The following is a 21,846-nucleotide window of genomic DNA, read 5'->3' as shown; positions in this document are numbered from 1 at the left end:
GAGTATAAAGGCAGTGACTGAGCCACTGACAGATATACTTGGAGACTTACAGACTTACAGACTGAGAGAGTTAGAGATAGTTATAGATACGGTAGAGGTGACCTGAGTCTTCAGTCGCTTGAATAAATCATGTAGCAGAAAACTATTCCTGTCTGTCTCAGTTGACTTATTGGTGAAAAAGAAATCAAAGAAAGTGCATAACCACCGTCTGGTTATTACAAATACATTGTTTTCAATGTAATTTCGTAGATTTACCACGTTTTATATTCGTTTTTCAGGAGATATCTTCTCAGCTTTGGTATCATTTATGGTTATCAAACGTGAAACAAAATTATGGTGTGGTTGTAAACGACCCCAAGAGATTTCAGCTAGCTGTATACCAAATTTAAATCTGTAAATTCCATTCAATCTGTGTATAAAATTGAAATGTGACAATTAAATACGCCATAATGAAATGAGGAAAGGAAAGAACCGAAATATATGCATGTACCTAACAGGGGAATAGCTTAACAAACGAGAGACGTTTGGGTGCACCAGACTGATGATGAAGAAGAGAATCACATATTGGAAGCATCAGGCACAAGTGATACTGATACTGCAAGTGCAATGGTTCAGAAATTGTACATTAAGAATGGCAGCAACGTCTTGCTACTAAAGACGGTAAAATTTATCAAATGAGACGAAGAAGTAATGATGAGGAATTTAAAGAGATTGTGTAGTGTGTGTGCGTGTGTCAGAGGACGTGAACAAGATATTACGATTGACCACGGTAAGCCAGCTCGAATCAATCAAATACAAATTGCCAATGACCCTTTTATGTCCAAGAGCAATTGAATGGTAAAAGTGGACAGTTTGAAGTAAAACCCAACTTGCATTGGAACGAAATCAGTGCAGTATTTGCAGCGCAGTCTTTGCAGGCTGCCTGCTCTCACAGCGATTTGGTGTCAGAGGGCAACCGCTTCTTCAGTTTCTGTACGGAAATTATGGAAACTTTGTGACTATTTATCAGGCAAAAAAGCCAGTCACCACTACTTTCCCTCTAAGTTACTACTCTGTACAAAAGGCCAGCAAAATGATAACATTAATTCCATGGACACAAGAGAAAGGTACCGAGATTTAGTGGCCCCTGTAGGGGGTACATGTATATACTCGGTGACCACTTAGTATCTTAGTATCTGTCTCTTTATGTTTGTGTTGCTGTCCGTCTCTGTCCGTTTGGCTGCCTGTATATTTTCACTTTAAAGACTTCGTTGGCTTGTAATTAAGTACCAGCACAAACAACTCAGTCTCGCATAATTTTATTTGTATTATTTTGCAAATAGTTTTTAAGGGAAAGTTTGACATTTGAACTCTAACGATTAGCGAGAACAAACTGTGTAAATATATTTTATTTCAAACTCGCTGCAGACAAACCATGAGAACGTTTAATACCTTTTTATAGCTCATACTCTTGGCAACAATCACGTGACTCGGTGGTGGGCTTTTCCTATTGCGAAATAAAATTTTCTGTGTCTATTAAAGAGATCGCTATCTGGAGGAGGGCGCGTTTTATGGTAACTCCTGTTCATAGTAAAGAAGTTCTACTACTTCAGCCGAAGAATTTGACGGTATGTATTGTAAACCAGTCCGGTAGCAAACGATAAGTTTTGTCCATCTTTTCAAGAAATAACATTCTGAGTTAGTTCGATAAACGATTTAAACTCTCGAGATTAGCAAGAACAAATTGTTTAAAGATATTTGATTTCAAACTCGCTGCAGACAAAACACGGGAACATTTTATACCTTTTTATAGCTCATACTCTTGGCAAAAGTCAGTGACTCGGTGGTGAGCGGTGTAGAGCTCGCGCTGACTCCGGGAAGGAACTCAGATTAATTACAGAAATAAACGCAATTTATGTTCATCTCTTACTGCGTTTTACAAAGAAAGTAGTAGTATGGCAGTTTGAGCGGACATATCATCCACACATCAAGACAAATTAAAGGCAAACAGAATGTACATAAAGTATTACAAATATTTTCTGTGTAAGGTGAAGTGAAGTTAAGAAAGGTTCCACACTAATAAATGAAACTTTAATTGTGACGTTAGTCGTCTGAACTTGTTACACGATTAAATGCCTGGTGTGTTGTCTTCGATCACTTTTAATTTAATTAAACGATTCAAACCTCTAACGATAAATAATAAGTTTTGGAACTTATCATTATAAACTAAAAGGGTGAAGCGTTACGTTTAAATACTCACCGTTTCAAATGTGAGTGTATGTTTGTGTGCTGTAAAATCTGTTTCTATAACCGCCTTTATGTTTGTGTTGCTGTCTGTCTGTTTGTCCACCTGTATGTTAAAACATATATTACTTTCACTTTAGAGACTTTGTTGACTTGAAATATGTTCGACAAAAATGATAATTAAGGCGACGCTACGATTAGTGGTACCCTGTAATTGCAGAGGCAGCGCAAACATCCAAGTTTCACTTTAATTTTGTTTGTATTATTTTAAAAAAGTTTTAAGGGAAATTGACATTTAAATTCTAACGATTAGCGAGAACAAATTGTGTATTTAGATATTTGATTTCAAGCTCGCTGCAGAAAAAAAAAAACATGGGAATATTTCATACCTTTTTATAGCTCATACTCTTGACAACAATCACGTGACTTGGTGGTGGGCTTTTCCTATTGCGAAATAAAATTTTCTGCGTCTATTAATGAGATCGCTATCTGGAGGAGGACACGTTTTATGGTAACTCCTGCTCATAGTTAAGTTCTACAATTCAGCCGTAGCATTTGTCGGTATGTACAGTATTGTAAACCAGTCCTGTAGCAAACGATAAGTTTTTTCCATCTTTTCAAGACATAACATTCTGAGTTATTTCGATAAACGATTTAAACTCTAACGATTAGCAAGAACAAATTGTGTAAAGAAATGTGTTATCGAATTTACAAAGAAAGAAGTAGTTTCAGTTTGAGTGGATGTCTTGTCCACGCCTCAAGACAAATTGAAGGCGAACAGAATGTACATATAGTACATTATTACAAAGATTTTCTGTGTAAGGTAAAGTTAAATTGAAGGTTTCGCGCCAGACCGTCAGAATGGCTTGAAGTGATTATATTCTTTAGAAAACATGCCCATTTAACGATATCTGTATCCAAATACACAAATTAAAACGTCCTTTTGCTCGGTCTGGGATTTAATGAGCTTCGTGGTCACGTGGTCCGATGACGACATACAGGCCACCGGAGGAGAGAACCAAGCAGCGTGTTTAGCTGTCAAACTGAGCTGCATTGTCTACCTGTAAGATGACTTTTCAGACTCCTGAAAACAGTTCATATAAAAACTCATACAGTTCATATAAAAACTTACCAAACTGACGTTAATCTTAGCTCCGATGCAGATTTTAAGTACTTTCATAAGTTGTTTAATTGTGAAATGTTGTTGGTACAATAGCCCTTTCTCCTTGTGGCTTCTTCCCGGTCATGGACATAATGAGAGAAGGGCGTGAAACGCGGAGCAAGATCAAAGGATAATCGGCTTAACGTGAGCTCTTCGCGAAACCATGTGCATTCGGATCACACAACCTCCCGTACAGGTAGCGAGCATATCGCAGTTGTCGATGACTTTTTGTGTCATTTGGGCAGTTAGTTCGCGATAACGTGAGTCAATCTTTCGGGTGGATGAGACAATAAAATTATACGTACGGTTTAGATAAAGGTGGCATTTACACTGCTGTGTACTATATGAATAGGTTTATGTTATTTGCTTAAGTGAGCCCGAATTATGTAATGATAATTAATATTTTTAACATTCAATATGGGCTCTCGTTGAAATAGGGCACCACACACGCATTCGTGACCCACAAAAACGCACCTGTGGGTCTTTTAATATTCTTTTATCAAAGTATGCATTAACACTGCTCTGAAGTATGTTTATATTTACACATTACCGGCTACGGTCTGCTCCAGTCTGTGAATGATAATTTTTTTTTAACTTTCGACATTGCCTATCGTTGCAATGTGGCACCACACAGGCATTCGTTACGCACAAAAAAACCCACCTGTGGGACTTTTAATATTCTTTTATCAAAATTGACATTAAAACTGCTCTGAAGTATATGTATATTTACACATTACCGGCTACGGTCTGCTCCAGTCTGAGAATGATAATTATTATTTTTTTAACTCTCAATATGGGCTCTCATTGCAATATGGCACCACACACGCATTCGTTACGCACAAAAACGCACTTGTGGGCCTTTTAATATTCTTTTATTAAAGTTGACATTAACACTGCTCTGAAGTATATATATATATATATATATATATATATATATATATATATATATATATATATATTACACATTACCGGCTATGGTCTGCTCCAGTTTGAGAATGATAATTAATAGTTTTTCATCTTTACATTGGAGTCCCTAAACAGCATAGAGATTGACAAACACCCTCATTGGTCTTTTAATTCAAGTATAAATGTGGGCATGTACACATGCAAACTTCATGATTATATTTACTTGGGTAATGGTCATAAAAGTCTCACCTCTGTAATTGGCTTGCTACATTGCATTATCTTGTTATCAGATACATTTGTATCAGGGGCGGATTTAGGCCGTCTTCTGGGTCTTCAGGAAGACGGTCAGTTTACATTGACAGGTATCTATTTTTTCTGTCGGAAGACGGTCAAAAATGGAGGATGGATCAACAAAGATAATTTGGAAGACTCTCAGAAAATATCTCTGGACCCGCCCCTGTGTATAGCACCTACCTGACTTTATTAGTCAACATGCTTTTAAACCAGTTATATATCAGTTCGACATATATCAATACAATCTTGGAAACGATAACAAGTATAGACAAAGGCCAGAGCCCGTTTTAATAAGGTAACAGGAAAAAGAAACTGAAAACCCGAAACAAATTTCCACTATTTGACCAAAGTCTATGTGCGTTATCCATGCAATAGAACAAAATAATTTCAATGAGGCACAGCCCGCGCTACCTTGATAATAAGTTGTTCAGGCTCCCGCGGCCGTGTAGCTATCAATACAGCTTATCTGAGACAATGGGCGAATGTTTACCCGAACGCACTTAGCTTCAAAGGAAGATGCCGCGTTTCACGTCCTTCTCTCATTATGTCCATGCCCCGGTCAATGTTTGTCTAAAATTGTCTTTCAATCTTTATTCTATCAAGGACAGTATAAAATTATCTGACATATTTTCGTGAAAAATAAATGACAAGCCAAGTGTCTCCAGTTCATTCCGTACTCAAATTACCCAATCAAAAAATCTTTATAGCACGCTGTTAGATATGTATAATACAATTTTTCGAGGAGCGGATTTTCAATATATATTAAAAAATCTTAGCTTTCTACTCAAAAGAAGTGGGTATCTCCCGGTTTCATAATATATTAAGTTATGTACTATGTACTAAGTTATTACTAGTGCTCCTTTTGACACCTAACATTCTTTTAAAAAAATCCGTATGTGCCTTTCTTATATCCCTTACCGGTATCAGGACAATTCCCCCCCGGACAATTCCCCCCGGACAATTCCCCCCAGACTATTCCCCCCCCCCCAGGACAATTCCCCCCGGACAATTCCCCCCAAAGAATATATATATATATTTATATACAAATATTAAGTAAAGAATACAAAGTTCAAAGTTCTTTTCATCCATTTTCTGAATATTTCATAGTGTGATGATGCAAATCAAGGATAGATAATATTAATTTTATTAAACAATTTATTTTCTTGGAGTACAAGTACATGAAATTTTCGAGATAGATGTACAGAACATTTTATTAAAAATCTGATCAAAGAATATATATCTCCAGGTAAAGGAGGGGTAAACAGATGATCTCACTCATCCAGGTAGCCCTTTGATGAATTAACTGTAACTTTTAATTGCTTTATTTCTCCCCCCCCCCCTGATTCAGTAAGTCTTGAATCAAGGTGCATCTCTAGGGAGAGGTGGGGTATACAGATTTTCTTGCTTATCCAGGTATCCCTGTGACTATTTGTCACTTTTAATTGCTTGACCACCACCCACCACCCACCACACTAAAATATTTATAAAATATCTGTTTACCTGTTCATCTGTTTACCCCACTTTTACCTGAAGGATAGGTGGTTATACTTCGATTAGATACTTAATAAATCTTCCTATACTTGTACTCAATGAAAAGGGAATTTGTTACAGAATAATTTGTTTCATGATGAAGTTATATTTTCACACTAAAAAATGTTAATAAAATAGATGAAATGTATTAAACTTTACAATTTCTACTTTATATTTGTATATAAATATATATTTCTTGAGGGGGAATCGTCCGGGGGGGAATTGTCCTGGGGGGGGGGATTGTCCGGGGGGGGGGGGGGGGTAATTGTCCGGGGGGAATAGTCCGGGGGGGAATTGTCCTAGAATCCCCTTACCATGTCTCCATGCATAATTTAAAATATACTAACGTACGTATCAAATACTGCATATTTAGTGGACACATTAAAGCCTCGGTCACAACCGGCCGTACGGGCTCTTACGGGCTGTTTGCGACAAAATTTTGCGCAGAATCTCACTTCCCACGCAAGTCCTTCTTAAGAAATTTCGAGTTTGCAGACCACCCGTAAGCACGTACCTTCCTCTACCTCTACGACCTCCACGGCCTCCGCAACACCCAAAAATCGCAGCGGACGTACGATCCTCAGATTCGTGCGTCCGGTTGTGACCGAGGCTTAAAGTTTGATTTTTCAACATGCTACTAATAGCAAACAATACTTTTTTTTATCTTGTTCTGCTATATGTTTTTGGGTTTGACAAACTTACAAAATTGCAACAAGTGTTGCGTACATAAATCTTTCAAATTATTTAATATTTTAGTTGAAATACCCTTTAGAAACAAATTCTCAAAGCACACAACACTTTATTTCGTGAATTACAAATAAGGATTACGAGCCATTTTATTACAGCATTTCCCATTCTTTTTTCTTTTTCGAGTTTTACCTCAACCACGTTTTCTTCCACGGAAGATATGTCTGGGCATACGCATGCTTCAAGATACCCTGAGAGCAATCACTTTCATTAATGTGAAGGCACTCTCCTGTCAAAAGACAACATCACGCTACCATTTCACCGTTACCGCTTCTCTTCCTAGACTACAAGGGCCTGTGTGCCCATATCTTGGATTTATATAACACATAATCTCATCTCGTTCCACGTAAATTTTGGGCTTCGTTGGTGCATGGGTCTAGGTGTGGGGCTCATCGAAATGTACCCTTGTCCAAAAGTGGCAAATTTAAATGCTAAATATCTCCCAAACCGAAGGAATTATGGGAAAAAAATTCTACAGATAGCTGACTATAAAACAATATGTCGAGATTTCAAAAATGCCCTTGTCGAGCGCAACACTGGAGGTGTTGTTCGTTTTCCATACTATTTACGAGTTGCGCGATATCAAAGAGTATAAAATCGCAATAGTCAGTGGTGACAATAAATTGTGAAATTTCAAAAATTAACGGAGATAGGCCCATAGTTAATATTGAACTTGAATAGTGGCAATCTAACAGTGACCTTGAAATTGACCTTTGGTCTACTTTTCACCATAAACTGAACTTTGCACCTTTTTCATCCCTTATATCTCCAAAACAGGAAGAAAGACGCCCACAGTTACTGTTGAACTTGAATAGGAAGTCATATAGTGCAATGTGACTGTGACCTTAAAATTGACCTTTGACCTACCTGTACTTTTGACCATGGACCTAAATCTCCAAAATTGTAAGAGATACGCCCATAGGTACTACTGAACTTGAAAAGAAAGCTATATATTGGCAATCTAATAGTGACCTTGAAGTTGACCTTTTATCTCTTTTTCACAATGAACCGAGTTTCTGTCCCTTATATCTCCAAAACCGGCAGAGATAATATGCCCACGGTTACTATTAAACTTGAATAGGAAGCCGTATACTGGCAATCTTACTATGACCTTGAATTTGCCCTTTGACCTACTTTTCACCATAAACTGCACCTTTAAAATTTTCTTCCTTTATATCTCCAAAACTGGCAAAGATATACCCATAGATATTACTGAACTTGAACAGGAAGTCATATATTGATAGTCTTCCTGTGACCTTGAATTTGAATTTTGATCTGCTTTTCGCCATGAACTTCATTTCACAAATTTATATTTGACCTTTTACTTCTCCCCATGATTTAGTTATAAATTGAGAACTCCTGTTTACTGCATTTTGTAGAGCTTGTCAAGTACAACACTGGACGTGTCTTCCCTTTTTTCCGTTTTCCATACGAATGCGCTTACTCCAGCTGGTGGTACAATACAAGGAGGCGGTATGTCCTCTCTGATCTTCTAGTTTCACTTAAGTTTCAGCTGTATTCTTTTAAGCTGTATTCTTTTTAAGGGAAAATTTGGCGCTTTAAAAAACTTTAACGATCAGCGAGAACAAATAGTGCAAAATTGTTTGATTTTAAATTAGATGCAGACAAAACAGGGGAACGTTTGATACTCCTGGGATGGATATTTTAGAATGCATATTTTGGCAACAATCACGTGGCTCGGTATTGGGCTTTCCTGTTGCAAAATAAAATCCCCTGCGTCTTTTAATGAAATTGCTCCCTTCAGAAGGGTACGTTTTAGGGTAACTCCTGCCTTAGATTGGCAGCACCACGTCGGTTGTAGTCTCTGATGGTGCAGTATGTATTGCAATTCATTCACGTGGCAAAACATAAGTTTTGTCCGTCTTTTCAAGAGATACCATTCTGAGTTAGTTTGAGAAAAAATTTAATTAGTTCCTAATGCAGCCAGCGCTGACACCGGGAAAGGAACCAGATCAGTTACGGATATCAGTGCATTTTACCTTCATTTATTATTGCATTTTACAAAGAAAATAGTGGTGTGTCAGTTTGAGTGGACATCATGTACACATATAGACAGATTTAAGGTACAGCAAGCATTACAAAGATTATCTCTTTTTATTGCAATGATAATTTTTTGGTTGGGTATAGGCTGAAGATATGTAAACCAAACGTTAGTTTTGATACAAACAGTGCTTTAAATATGTTCGTCAAAATAATGCGCGTCACATCTATAGGACGGCGGGTACATATGCAGGTAAAACGGGACATTTTTTTAAAGCAAGACTTTTTATTTTAAATTTAAAATGAAAATAAAATCATATATTTTAACTTTTTTTATTCCGTATGAACAAGAAATCAAGATATTCCCTGCAATTACTCTTAAAACTTGATATTCTTTTTTTAAAAAAATTAAAAACGAATAAAATGCCATTTTCCTCTGGGTTAAAGTTACATGAAAAAAATAAGATTAATGGAGTAATAGCAACTGCACATGAAATGTCAAAAGTTTATTTATTTGCATTTGACTTCAATTTATAACATAAATGACCATTAAAAAGAGAAAACAGAGACATGCTAGTAGGTCTTTATGATACACAAACGCAATATCATGCTGACACAGTCCTTGAACTACTAAACATTGTGCCTCAGGCAACCGTTACTTTTGACAAAAGTTATGAAGGACGTAAGCTATGACAGCCTCAGCCACATATAAAATTCCCATTGTAGCCATCTCATTATAGTGGAACAGGTTGGTTTATTACACAGGCACAACATTCCATAAGGGCTTTTAGCCTTCAGTTGAGATTTCGTTCTCTTTATGTCCTTTGTCCCCACCACTCGCATCTCTTTTAGGAGGTGCCCTGTCAATGGAATCCCTTCAATGAATATACATACATGTATGCATATTTTAATTGCCCTCATGGAGGGGTCAGTGAGTTTAAAATTGTATTTAAATACGTTTTTTTAATCGCCACAAGCTAGAACTCTACAGAATGCTTGTTAAATTACATTCTACATTCATAATTGATTTATGAAATCATTTATCTATTCTTTATGCAGATTAGTGCAAAATTAGATCAAGTACATGTATTTTTATAGTGGGATTTTAATTAAAATATGTTGTTAAGAAAGTAAGTTTGGTTTAAAAAACACACAGTTATATTTTTTTCATGGAAGAGCTTTAAAGGCTACAGAAGATGTGGTCAATGTTTGTTTTTATAGAAAATGTATTATTCTCGCAGACAGATTGGTGCAGCTAGCAAGATTTACATAATTTACACGGGATTATGGTTGGTACAACAGAATGCCCCAGCAAGTTGGCGTGGGTGAGTTTTTAATTAGTATACAGATGTATATAGACAATTTAAATTCACTCACTGTTTTCTCCTTTGCATATCCCAAGGGGGCAGCGTTAATGTGCACCTCTTTTAGCTTTGAATTAATGTTCCTTATGCCCCTTCACCCTCATCAAAAAAGTATAACTGGTGAAACGAGACGTGCCTAAAGCAAGAAATTACCTGTGCAAGTTTTTGTCTTTGATCCCTGTATTTCGTAGTAAATCTGCTGGTACATGTGATTTTATCCTTGTGTTCTACTCATCAAATTAAAAATCTGGATCTACCTGTGCATATGCACACCAAACGAAGGGCATAAGATGAAAGTTTATGGTCTTGAACATATTATGTATTTCAGGGTGCAACAGAAAGTGAACCATCCAACATCCATGGTAAGTGTGCACTTTAAAAGCTCCAAAATACTTATATTAAGGCTTAGGTTATGATTGTTAAAAAACATGTATTTGGTAGCTAATAACCTTTGGTGATATTAGGCACCCGATATTAGACAGTTTGTGGCATTTTATGTAATATAGTCCATAAACTGCGTGTCATTTCGTTTTTAGATGCGCACAACAGACTTGGAATAAGGTTGAGGGATGAAATAACAGAAAAAGAATTTAAAGACGTCAAACAAATGTTTCGTGGTCACTTCGGATCAGGCGAACTGGACAAAATGAATGACATTTGTGACCTTTTTAATCGCCTCTTTGACCGTCAGGAATTAAAATATGGAAATTATGAAATATTGAAGAGAAAATTTGCTGCGATTGGTCTTTACAGACTAAATGAGTGCATAAATGAAACCTGCTCAGAAATTAGAAATTTACGTATGTATTAGTATCAGACAATTTTATTTGCATTGACCTTTCAGCATTTTCGTTGATAAATGAAACAATGCCTAACCGAGGTACAAATGATATTTTCTTTTCTTTCATTTGTATATACTCCAGAATAAGTTCACCAACTTCTTTTAACTTGGCCTTTCTAGAAAATAGAAACGGCTGTGCTTCCGGCAGCGAGGCTATAGCAACCTCAAGAAATCTTACGACGCGTACCAAAAAAGTAGCTGCTGAGTGTGGTAGTCCGAATTGGGAACTTGGCGGTCCGATTTTTTTTTTTTTTTTTTTTTTTTTTTGCAGATATGTATGTTTGTAACAGGATTTAACATAAAGTATTTTAAAGCTGTCTTACCCAGTCGGACAAAAAGGTGACAAAATAGACTTACCCCACTCCAAAATCGTATTTTTTTTCATTTGCAAGGTGGGAGAGAGGGGTTGTATACTGTCTATAGATAAAGTTAAATAATATGTGTTAAGGTAGGTTACAAAAATTTTTTCGACACACTTAAAAATCTCATATTTCAAATAATGCTTGTCCTTTCATTTCTTGGCAATATTTGCGAGGGTTGGGGGTGCCTCTGCGAAAATATTTGAAAATTTGATTACTATTGCTTCTTGGGCTACCACACATCGGCATTACTAGAAGTTAACACTTTTCATGTGATGACTACCCCCCCCCCCCCCCCCCCACTAAAAAAAAAGAAAAAAGCACAGTGCTTTGGGCGGGCATAAGCTGGCATGAGTGCCTATTTACAGACTCTATAGAACTCATGGTTATTCTGCCATTCATGCATCAGCACCCAACCCTACGCTTGCTCCAACAGGACTAACCACGCGTCAGTGGCAAGCAATATTTTAAAAAGAACCTTGGTAGGGAATAACATTGACCCCTAAACATAGGATTGTGTTTATGATAATAATCATTTATTTATGGTTAGCATACATGGAGGCTACATTGTACTACCATGGTTTGTATGTTATTTATTGGTGTCCGTAGAAAAGGTATATTGGATTATTTACTTTATTTAAAAAATGTTGAAATTGCTACACTTTCTAGGAGAACAGCCTGCTGCAATGCACCAGAGCAACGAAAATGTTGGGAATGTTCCAAACAGATCCCAAGAGAGTCCTTTGCACTATAGCGTTCAATTGGAGGTACATAAAATGCGTTTTAGTTCTTCTCATGTTGTTCTTCTTCTCCAGTGTTGAATAAATTTTTCTTGGATTTTTCTTACACTTTGTTTTGCAATTTCCTCTTTCATGTGTCATGTATATACTAGTATTGTCTGATGTAAATTGTAATGTAAGATTCAAATCTCTGCGTTAGAAGGCTCAACCTAATCGTTAATTTCTGTTCTAGTTCATAATCCATTTTTATATTTCTGAACAATTTTGGGAAAATGAATCAATTCACCTTTGTTTTTCCATTTGTGTGTGTTGGTTAAGTTTTGGCTTACTGTTGTAGGTTACATTGTACATGTAAAAGGTTTGCTAAAGTTCTTTCATGAAGATAGTGTCCTTATGGTACGCTGCACAACAATTTTAATGTCTTTTTGTTGCATACTGCGTCTGCAGCCAGTGCTGGCGATCTGACGATCTAGAAATTCACGAATGTTGAAGTACCTTTTAACAGGCTGGCGAAATTTGCTTCACATTTGCTTTACATAAAGAATATTATCAATTTATATGGAAACAAAAGATCAACAGTTAGTTATGTGAGTGTGGTTGTTGAAGAGGTTTTGCTTGCAAAGCTTACTTTAAAAATTCACCAAAACAACTAAAACAAATTGCCTTAACTACCTGCAAAGAAAACTTCAAAAATGTTCCAAGAAAAGGAAAAATAATCATTTATTAATTGAAAACAAATTATTATTGATTACTAATTCTGTATAATTATTGTATAAACGAAAATATCAGGTAAAAATTTGCATTTTTCTACATATAGAGCTTTTGATTAATCTCTTTTATCTTTTTAGGGGAACAATGTGAACAATTTTCTCAAGTCTGTGGGCGTTCCTATCTATTTCAAATGTTTAATTTGACTTTCAAAAACGACCCACCATACCATCACTGTCGAATTCAAATACTACCTGTGCAGTTTCAAGTTAATTCAGAAGTTATAATTAATCAGCTTTCACAAATCCCGCACGAATCAGAGTTGTACGACTCGCGAAAACATCCAATTGACAATATAAGCGCAAAGATTCTTATCGGCGACGGCTACAGTTGCGTAAAGATCGAAGAATTACTGTACCTCCAACCTTTGTCTTTTTTGACAAAAGCACCTCCACTCTTTCTTCCTTTATTACTGTGTCACCAACACTGTTGCCATTTTCTTCCTCTCTAGATTGACTACATTTATTTTTCTTGGTGAAACAAAATACTGTAGGTACATTAGCACTTTGTTTGAGCCTGAGCCTCACATTTTCAATACTGGTCAGGGGTAGCCTGCGTATAGCATTGGATCTGGTCATACACAACGGTCACCTTTTTCTGCTAATCGACTGCTTTCGCGTGTACTACTAGTGTTTAAACGGTGGTATGTTTCAAATCTAACATATACCTCTAGTTTACAGATTAAGTGTTGTTTCTCTAAAAATAGAAACTGGCATTTACCCTGTCTATACTCCGCTGTGAAATTATTTTCAAACATTTTTTTCTGTTGCAGGATATCATAGGATTATTAAGTCAGAGCCTAGCACAGCAGCGAGAAATGCTACAGGAATATCAAAAGGTAATGGACTTAGAATACAGTTTGAATAGACTTTGGCTAAGTGCTTTCATCTTTAGGCTGATCCATTTATGTCACCTCATTATGTAACCACTCAGATATTAGATGTTGTTTAGTTAAATATATAAATGTGTTACTTTTGTAAAATATTTTCATTAGTTTGACTTCAAAAAACTTTGGAACTACTAAACTGCCTAATCAAACAATTACTTTTGCTGACAAATTGTCTGGGGCAAATGCATATGCATTATATTTTGCCCATCTTAATGTATTTAGATGAGTAAAAATTTTCACTTTGGACAATTTTAGCTACAGAAATTATATGATGAAAGCTGGTTGAATCATAAGAGTGAAATTAATAGTCTTTTTTCAGCTAATGGACGGCTTCCCCGTGTAGCTAGTATAGTGACCATTAGATGGTACATTTTAAATCTAGTGTACAATAAATGCTGATCTCTCAAAACGGAAACTTGCATTTACCCTGGCTATATTCTCTTTTAAGTGAATTTATTCACAAATATTTTCTTTCTGTTGCAGACAATCCAGGAATTACGTTTGGAGAAGAAAGAAATGCAACAGGAATATCAAAAGGTAATGGACTTAGAATACAGTTTGAATAGACTTTGGCTAAGTGCTTTCATCTTTAGGCTGATCCATTTATGTCACCTCATTATGTAACCACTCAGATATTAGATGTTGTTTAGTTAAATATATAAATGTGTTACTTTTGTAAAATATTTTCATTAGTTTGACTTCAAAAAAACTTTGGAACTACTAAACTGCCTAATCAAACAATTACTTTTGCTGACAAATTGTCTGGGGCAAATGCATATGCATTATATTTTGCCCATCTTAATGTATTTAGATGAGTAAAAATTTTCACTTTGGACAATTTTAGCTACAGAAATTATATGATGAAAGCTGGTTGAATCATAAGAGTGAAATTAATAGTCTTTTTTCAGCTAATGGACGGCTTCCCCGTGTAGCTAGTATAGTGACCATTAGATGGTACATTTTAAATCTAGTGTACAATAAATGCTGATCTCTCAAAACGGAAACTTGCATTTACCCTGGCTATATTCTCTTTTAAGTGAATTTATTCACAAATATTTTCTTTCTGTTGCAGACAATCCAGGAATTACGTTTGGAGAAGAAAGAAATGCAACAGGAATATCAAAAGGTAATGGACTTAGAATACAGTTTGAATAGACTTTGTCTAAGTGCTTTCATCTTCAGGCTGATCTATAAAATTTTATGTCACCTCATTATGTAACCACTCAGATATTAGATGTTGTTTAGTTAAATATATAAGTGTGTTACTTTTGCAAAATATTTCCATTAGTTTGATTTCAAATATCTTTGGAACTAGTCAGATGCAAAGGGATGTTTAAATTTATTCCAGTCCTTATGGAAAACACATAAATGGTCTTTTAGGGTCTACTGGACTCAAAACTGATAAATATATAGAATATGGTCAAAGTATATAAAGCATGAACTTTACACAAATTCACCTAAAATACTTTTTGTGACATTCCTAGTCATACCTCTACCATACTATTATTACTACTACACGGTAGATGCACATTGAATTTGACCTTGGGTGGGCAATGAGGGGCTTCCATAGACTCAATTATGCATGCCCAGTAGACAAGTAGACCAAACAAACCAAAGATGTTCTTGCCTTTCTCTGCATTCTCATTTAAATCAACAACACAGTATAGTTACAGTGGGTGACTGTGTCTTGGTCCTAAGGGAACTACAGGCACCAGCCAGGATAAATTAAGGATGTTATATTGGTCCACCAAACATATTATCATACAACAGGACATGATCACCTCCAATTGTCAAAGAATGTACGTGCCATAATTCAGTTCAAAGTCAAACCTATCCACGCATTAAAAAAATACTGTAAGTTGTGGTCTGCAATAAATCCCTGCTTGGATGAATTGGACAACAGGCCATTTCCCACTCTATCAAGTGACTTCATATTATGTTACCAATTCGTGGGCTAAGCATTTACTACTTCATGATAGAAGGCGACTTCATCGGTTAAACAAGGCAGCATAACTATCAATTGTACAGACAAAAAAACAAACAAACAAACAAACAAAAAAACAAAAACATAATAATAATGCACAAAATAGATCAATTCTGATGCAATAATACATTATGCTTAACTGCATACTCAACATCAAATCATAATTATGCACAGCACTGTCAACAGGTAGTACTGATGAAAGAAAAAGCATATAAGGCTTCAGGCCCATGAGAGTTCAAGTTCATACTTAGAAAATGCCAGAATGAGAAAAATAAAATTTCACAAAAAAATCGCATAAATTAAATAAAAAAATAATAATCCAACAGAGCTTGTTTTTAAATTTGAACTGTATGTCAATCCTAAGAATCATTCTTGTAAGTTAAAAAAATAATAAGAAACACAGTTACATAGTTTTCTTTTTACAATGTTTGTGGTGACAGCGCACGAAGTAGGTTTTTTGTCAATTTTGATAAAATATTACATATTGATTAACTGTATAATTACCATCAAATTTTAATCATCTACTATTAATAACATGAACATTTAGTAAATTTGATTACCACTGCGCTTCATGCCTGTGGAAGTTTGACTGCTTTTCCAACTCAGGCTGCATTTAAGGGACTATTCCCATAGATATTTGGATTGATCTATCTCCCTGGGGAGTCTCACTAAATTACTGTCACCTTGACCGACTTAAATGTCTATCACGCCTAGTAAAGCTGTTAGGGGGTAATTATCCTTACCCCCTAGCTGATTCGGTAGGCATGACAGACACTTAAGTCGGTTAGTTGACAGCAGTCTAGTGAGACTCCCCAGGGAGTTAGATCGATCCAGATGGATCGATCTAGGCATGAGAACCCAGTCTAGGTCCTATGTTTCTTTCCTGCAAGTTTAAGAAAAGTAAGTGCCCAAAATAGGGTTTTCTTCAATTTTGATGCAATATTACATAATGCTTAACAGCATTATGACCATCAATTTTTAATAATAAAATACAGTTATCGTGGATATTCAGAAAATATGACTACCCACGGGTACCAATATCTTCAAGCCCAGGGAAGTTCAGCTTCACACCCTGAAAATGCCAAAATGTAAACAAGAGATAACTGTACTGAAATGTGTTTATTCCCAGTACTTCTTGCCACTGTAGGTATAGAGAACTCTACTAGGTATAGAGAGGTTTTTATGTTGCTCAACATCAATTGCACATTTAATTAATAACAAACCATCTATACTCCATTGTGTTTATGTTATTCTAGTATCTCTTATGTAACTATTATGTGAATGTTATACATTTAACTTTCAATAACAATATTTCAAAATAACCTTTTTATTGCTATATGTAACAAATAATATTTTGAAAATGTCTTGGTTGGTTACCTGGCCTATATACTCAATGAAAACGTGTAAGGTCAGAATTTGAAAGTCTGGAATCTGAATGGGGATTCATAATCCTGTCATTGTGAATGTGAATGGGCCCTTGAGAATGGGAAGGACAACACACACAGCACCTAACAGACACAGATGTGTGCTTGAATGTAGGTCAAGGAATCGAACTATGAACCGATTCTTGTGTTCCAGGGGGAGATGACAGAAAATGAGATGTGTATAAAATATAAATCACCCACCATGGGGGCAAACACCAGATTCCCATCCCATTCCCAATTCTATTAGTCGGTGAATAGCTGCAAAGCTAATGTTTCCTTTCAATTATACCCGCCATGAAATAAAATTTATTGTATTGTATTGTATCTCTCTCTCTCTATATATATATATATATCTTATTCAAAATTGTTTCAATTACTTAAAAGAAATTGGTTGCTTCAAGCATTACAGTTTCAAATTGCGTTTACATATTTCTTTGGTTGCAAAATGTGGCTTTACAACTTTCTTGTGGAATGACTCTCCAGGCTGGGTTGGGATTAGCTAATTTACGTTCTCATTTCTCACATTATAAATTAAAAACCAAGTAACAGGGTATTAAATACATTAAGTGCTCATGTGATTTGGAAGCATCATATAAGTAGTATACTTGAGACACAAGGTTACTTTGAGACTTAACTTTTTCAATTAATCAATTTATTCTATGTACATGTAGATAGCATCCTACAAGTCTGCTGACCTCGCAGATCAACCATGTTAATTAGGCTGCTGAACAACAATAAACACCCCCCCCTCCCCGAACGCTGCAGGTTCCCAAATGAAGACTTTACCGCAGACAATAAAGAAATCCTATTCAGTCATACAAGTTTGTTAATATAATTAAGAAAGCACAGTGTACCTATGTAGAATAATATTTACAGTACAAAGACATGATACTTCAAAAATGTTACCTTTCAAAACCTAGGGCAAACCATATAGGCACTTTTTCCACCATTATCCCATGAAGTTGCAGGCAATGTCTTAATTATGTGGAGAAGTCACATTTTATCCTATGAAGCCGAATTGTCAGTAAAATCAGGGCATTAACCCTGTGAAGTGGTAATTTACCATGAGGTATCTTAACACGTTTATATACTTTAGTCTCTGCAAAAATTTGGACCACAAAAAAATATCATTATAAAAACTTCATAAATGGTCACACTATAATGATTCAAGTATGCTTGGAGTCCATTGGATTTCAAAAGAAAGGAACAGGGTTAATTAAAGGTATCCAATGCGTGTTGGCCTTTTCAGCAATATTTGTTTTATTATTAAACCACCCTCCATCTGAAACTATTATTGTACAAATTGCAGTTTTGTAACCCACACTTGAATTCACATGTCCAATTTTACCCTTCTTGTTGAAATTTAACATATTTTTATCTCCGAAAGACTTAAAGACAGGTTACACTAACTTCATAATTGTAATTCAGTGAACAGCTTTGGATATGATAGTGTATTTCTAAACTTTCTTGCATGAATAAATTAAACTTCATGCAAATGTATTGTTGGCCTAATGTTGATTGAAGATAAAGTGTAATGTATGTTTCTTTTAGGAAAATATAAACTTTGTTTTAAAAATAATAACACCACTCATTGTGTGCTTTAACAATTTATCATGTGGTTTAACTTGTAAAATTTTAATGTTTTAGGGGTTTAGATTTGTTTGTATATTAATAATCTTTAGTGATGTGTATAACCAGCATTTTTTAAATGCATATATGACCTTTTCCTGTTGCCAACATTATCAGTAAAACTCCATTTCCACAGACACCAGAAGCCTAGTAGTATGTAGATCAGTCCAACTGAATGACACACCTCTTCTTGTTTCCAAAATGCTTGTTCAAACACCAGCTTTTGTTTATTCCACTCAAGGCCAGGAGGAGGCGTCTTTATAAATCTGTTTAACTGACTGCATTCAGTTAGTCCCCTTAGAGTTGGATTGATCAGCGGAGACCGATGGTGTTTATGGTATTGGGGTCTATCTCTCATAATGTGGTGTCATCTTGAACTGTCTTTAATGTAGGCTGAAAAAGAAAGAGATGAAATGATGGCCAAGTTGAGGAAAGAGATGACAAAAGAAAGAGAAGAGTACTTGAAGAAAATGAAGCAACTTAATGATAAATTGGCCTATAAAGAAGATTATGCACGAAGATTAAAAAATCGTGGTTTCTTTTGTAGACTTTTTAACCTGGAGCCGTTGTAGAAAAAGCATACTTTTGCTGTTGATGTTGGACTTAGCGAAAGATAGAAATTAGTGCATGCTCCTCATTACGTTAAAACAGAATTTACGTTATTCGTGGACAAATAAAATGTTTTATTTATATCCAAGGATTGTCTAATGTAGTTTATAACACCCCAAAACGTACATTCTTTAGCAGAAACTATGGAGGCCTGGTGATAGACATCTTTCTAGAATGAGATGTTAATCAATCGTATCATGATTTCTAAATTTAGGTCTTCAATATTTTAATGACGTTTTTTTATTATTTTGTTGAAAATGAATTTCTATACTTTACCTGCATTATAATAGAACCAAAAGATTTATAAATGACAATTTTGGCAAGAAATTGGCAAGTCAAAATTTACCACATTTTTTCAAGCTTCAAATTATCTATATTGTGACTTGATATGTTATACTGAAACACTTAACATCAATTTAACGTTATCAAAAGGATAGCTGTATAAGACATCTTGAAAGAAATATGCAAATTTAAATCCAGTATCAGTTTTCTACCTACTTTGTTGCCACGTCCAGGGATGATTGTCCTGATAGAAATTTTCTACATGTAGCTTACTATTATACTATTCTATATTGTATATTCTATATTGTATATGTATATTGCACTTTTTTTATACAATTTACTGTTAAGAACAGAATAGGCTAGTTTTAGTGTACATGTCTTAGGTATAATAATAATAATCAATGCTGTTAATATAAGTAATACCACAAACTTTTCTGGGATACAAGTACATTAGAAAGAAAAGAAAATAACTGCTATATAATAAAAATTTACTCAAGAGTTGTAGTAACTGCATTATAAGGATATCTCTATAAGACAACACAATCAAAATAAAGGAATCAAATTTTATCAATTCCCATGGTTTAACACCTGAACACAAGTTAAATGATATACACACAACACATTCCAAGAACATTGTACTTTCATAGATTGACAGTATACATACAAGTATTGTTTGGAGAAGGCATACATATAATGAAACAATATTGACTAGTTAAATAGGTCAGCGTTTTATGCATTAGGATTATTATTATATAGTTCTTTATTTGGCTCTGGATATACAGATATTTTTATGTTACCCAACTGTTACTGGGAAATGGTACTTTTAATTTTACTTAAAAATGTAATTTCATCAAAATTTTACATATATTATATATATATTTGCATCTCAAAGAAGTGTATTGCATATGACTTAAGTTTGCACTTAAAGGGATAATAACTCTTTGCATGGGTTTGCACTTAAAGGGATAATAACTCTTTGCATGGGATATATATTTCACAATAAAAACATTGTGAACAACTCATAGAAATATATATTTTATATAAAAATAAAATCTGAGCTTTTCTTTAGACCACGCGGCCTCCATTGATGGCTATACTCTGTTATAATCTCTTACGAGATTATAAGAAAAAAACCTTTTAGAAAGAAAACCAGGGACTAACTTTGAAGGTAAAAATTGATTCATTAACCATTGGTAAGTATGGCAAAACTGTTGTAACTTGTAACAGGAAAATTCATTTTTTGGCCAAAACGAAGAGTTATTATCCCTTTAAGTTTGCACTTAGTCTTCAGAATGATGCAATTGAAAATACTGTACTTCAAAATATGTAATCAAGGTCTGTTCTTTGTGATAGATCTCTGCTTGAGAACAAACATTGGATCATTGTTAATTTCATGACACCAAGTACCAGTATGTAAATTGTTTACATTCCTTCTTGACCAAAAAATTACTGGGTGATTTACACTTTTACCATGTTTGTAAATATTGTATGAAACTACAGTGTGCTTCTTTAAAACTTATTGTAGATGTGTTTGCTTTTTAGACTTGTGCATTGCATATGACTAAAGTTTGCAATTAGTCTTTAAAATGATGCAATTTAAAATGCTATAATTATGTAATCAAGGTCATTTCTTTGTGATAGATCTCTGCTTGAGAACAAACATTGGATCACTGTTAATTACATGACAGCAAGTTCCAGTTTTTTAATTGTATACATTCCTTATTCACCACAGAATTATTGGGTGACTGTCAAATTTATCTTGTTTGTAATTATTGTGTGAAACTACAGTGTGCTTCTTTAAAATATTTCATTGTATCTTCTTCAGTAATAAACTTGTTGTGAATGTCTTCTTGTCAGCCAAGTGTATTCCATATCTCATATGACCTAGGTTTGCACTTAGTCTTCAAAACGATGCAAATTAAACCATTTTGATATGGCTTTAAAAAACTGAACCATTACAAGCATTCACATATTATTTTTTTAACAACCATAAGTTATGAAATACATGTATATGTGTTCTGTTTGCAGTAAAGGTAATAAGCCTAAGCCTGAATCATAATGTATAAATCTAAATTTTAAAGTAGTGCAAATGAA

At 34.9% G+C, this 21,846-nt stretch overlaps 1 protein-coding gene across 4 annotated transcripts; it reads left to right on the top strand.

The window, feature by feature from the left end:
• Positions 1–1,461: 1,461 nt before the first annotated feature.
• LOC147762964 (uncharacterized) lies at positions 1,462–21,599 on the top strand. 4 transcript variants are annotated; one of them, XM_087009929.1, is made up of 8 exons: positions 1,462–1,607; positions 10,105–10,188; positions 10,556–10,589; positions 12,097–12,194; positions 13,708–13,773; positions 14,308–14,361; positions 14,897–14,950; positions 19,254–21,599. In XM_087009929.1, the coding sequence occupies exons 2-8, from the start codon at positions 10,150–10,152 to the stop codon at positions 19,431–19,433; spliced, it is 525 nt and encodes a 174-aa protein (XP_086866055.1). In that variant the 5' UTR covers positions 1,462–1,607; positions 10,105–10,149; the 3' UTR covers positions 19,434–21,599. The 4 variants fall into 4 exon arrangements, with proteins under 4 accessions (XP_086866055.1, XP_086866059.1, XP_086866057.1 ...); XM_087009931.1 differs by having other exon boundaries at positions 1,496–1,607; positions 10,109–10,188; XM_087009932.1 differs by lacking the exon at positions 1,462–1,607 and adding an exon at positions 2,695–2,784.
• Positions 21,600–21,846: the final 247 nt, after the last annotated feature.

The sequence above is a fragment of the Lingula anatina genome, chromosome 3 (genome assembly GCF_051362555.1).
Source record: "Lingula anatina isolate TDL-2025a chromosome 3, LinAna3.0, whole genome shotgun sequence".
NCBI classification, from domain to species: Eukaryota; Metazoa; Brachiopoda; class Lingulata; order Lingulida; family Lingulidae; genus Lingula; species Lingula anatina.
The sequence above is the reverse complement of the archived record's forward strand: the minus strand, read 5'-3'. Positions and strand labels throughout refer to the sequence as shown.

What these genes read in the sequence shown, in the direction of transcription:
- LOC147762964 (XM_087009929.1), top strand. Translation starts at nt 10,150, where the DNA reads ATGGTTGGTACAACAGAATGCCCCAGCAAGTTGGCGTGG. An exon ending in TGAACCATCCAACATCCATG is followed by an intron (nt 10,590 to 12,096) that starts GTAAGTGTGCAC and finishes TACACTTTCTAG; the next exon opens with GAGAACAGCCTGCTGCAATG. An exon ending in TGCAACAGGAATATCAAAAG is followed by an intron (nt 14,951 to 19,253) that starts GTAATGGACTTA and finishes TCTTTAATGTAG; the next exon opens with GCTGAAAAAGAAAGAGATGA.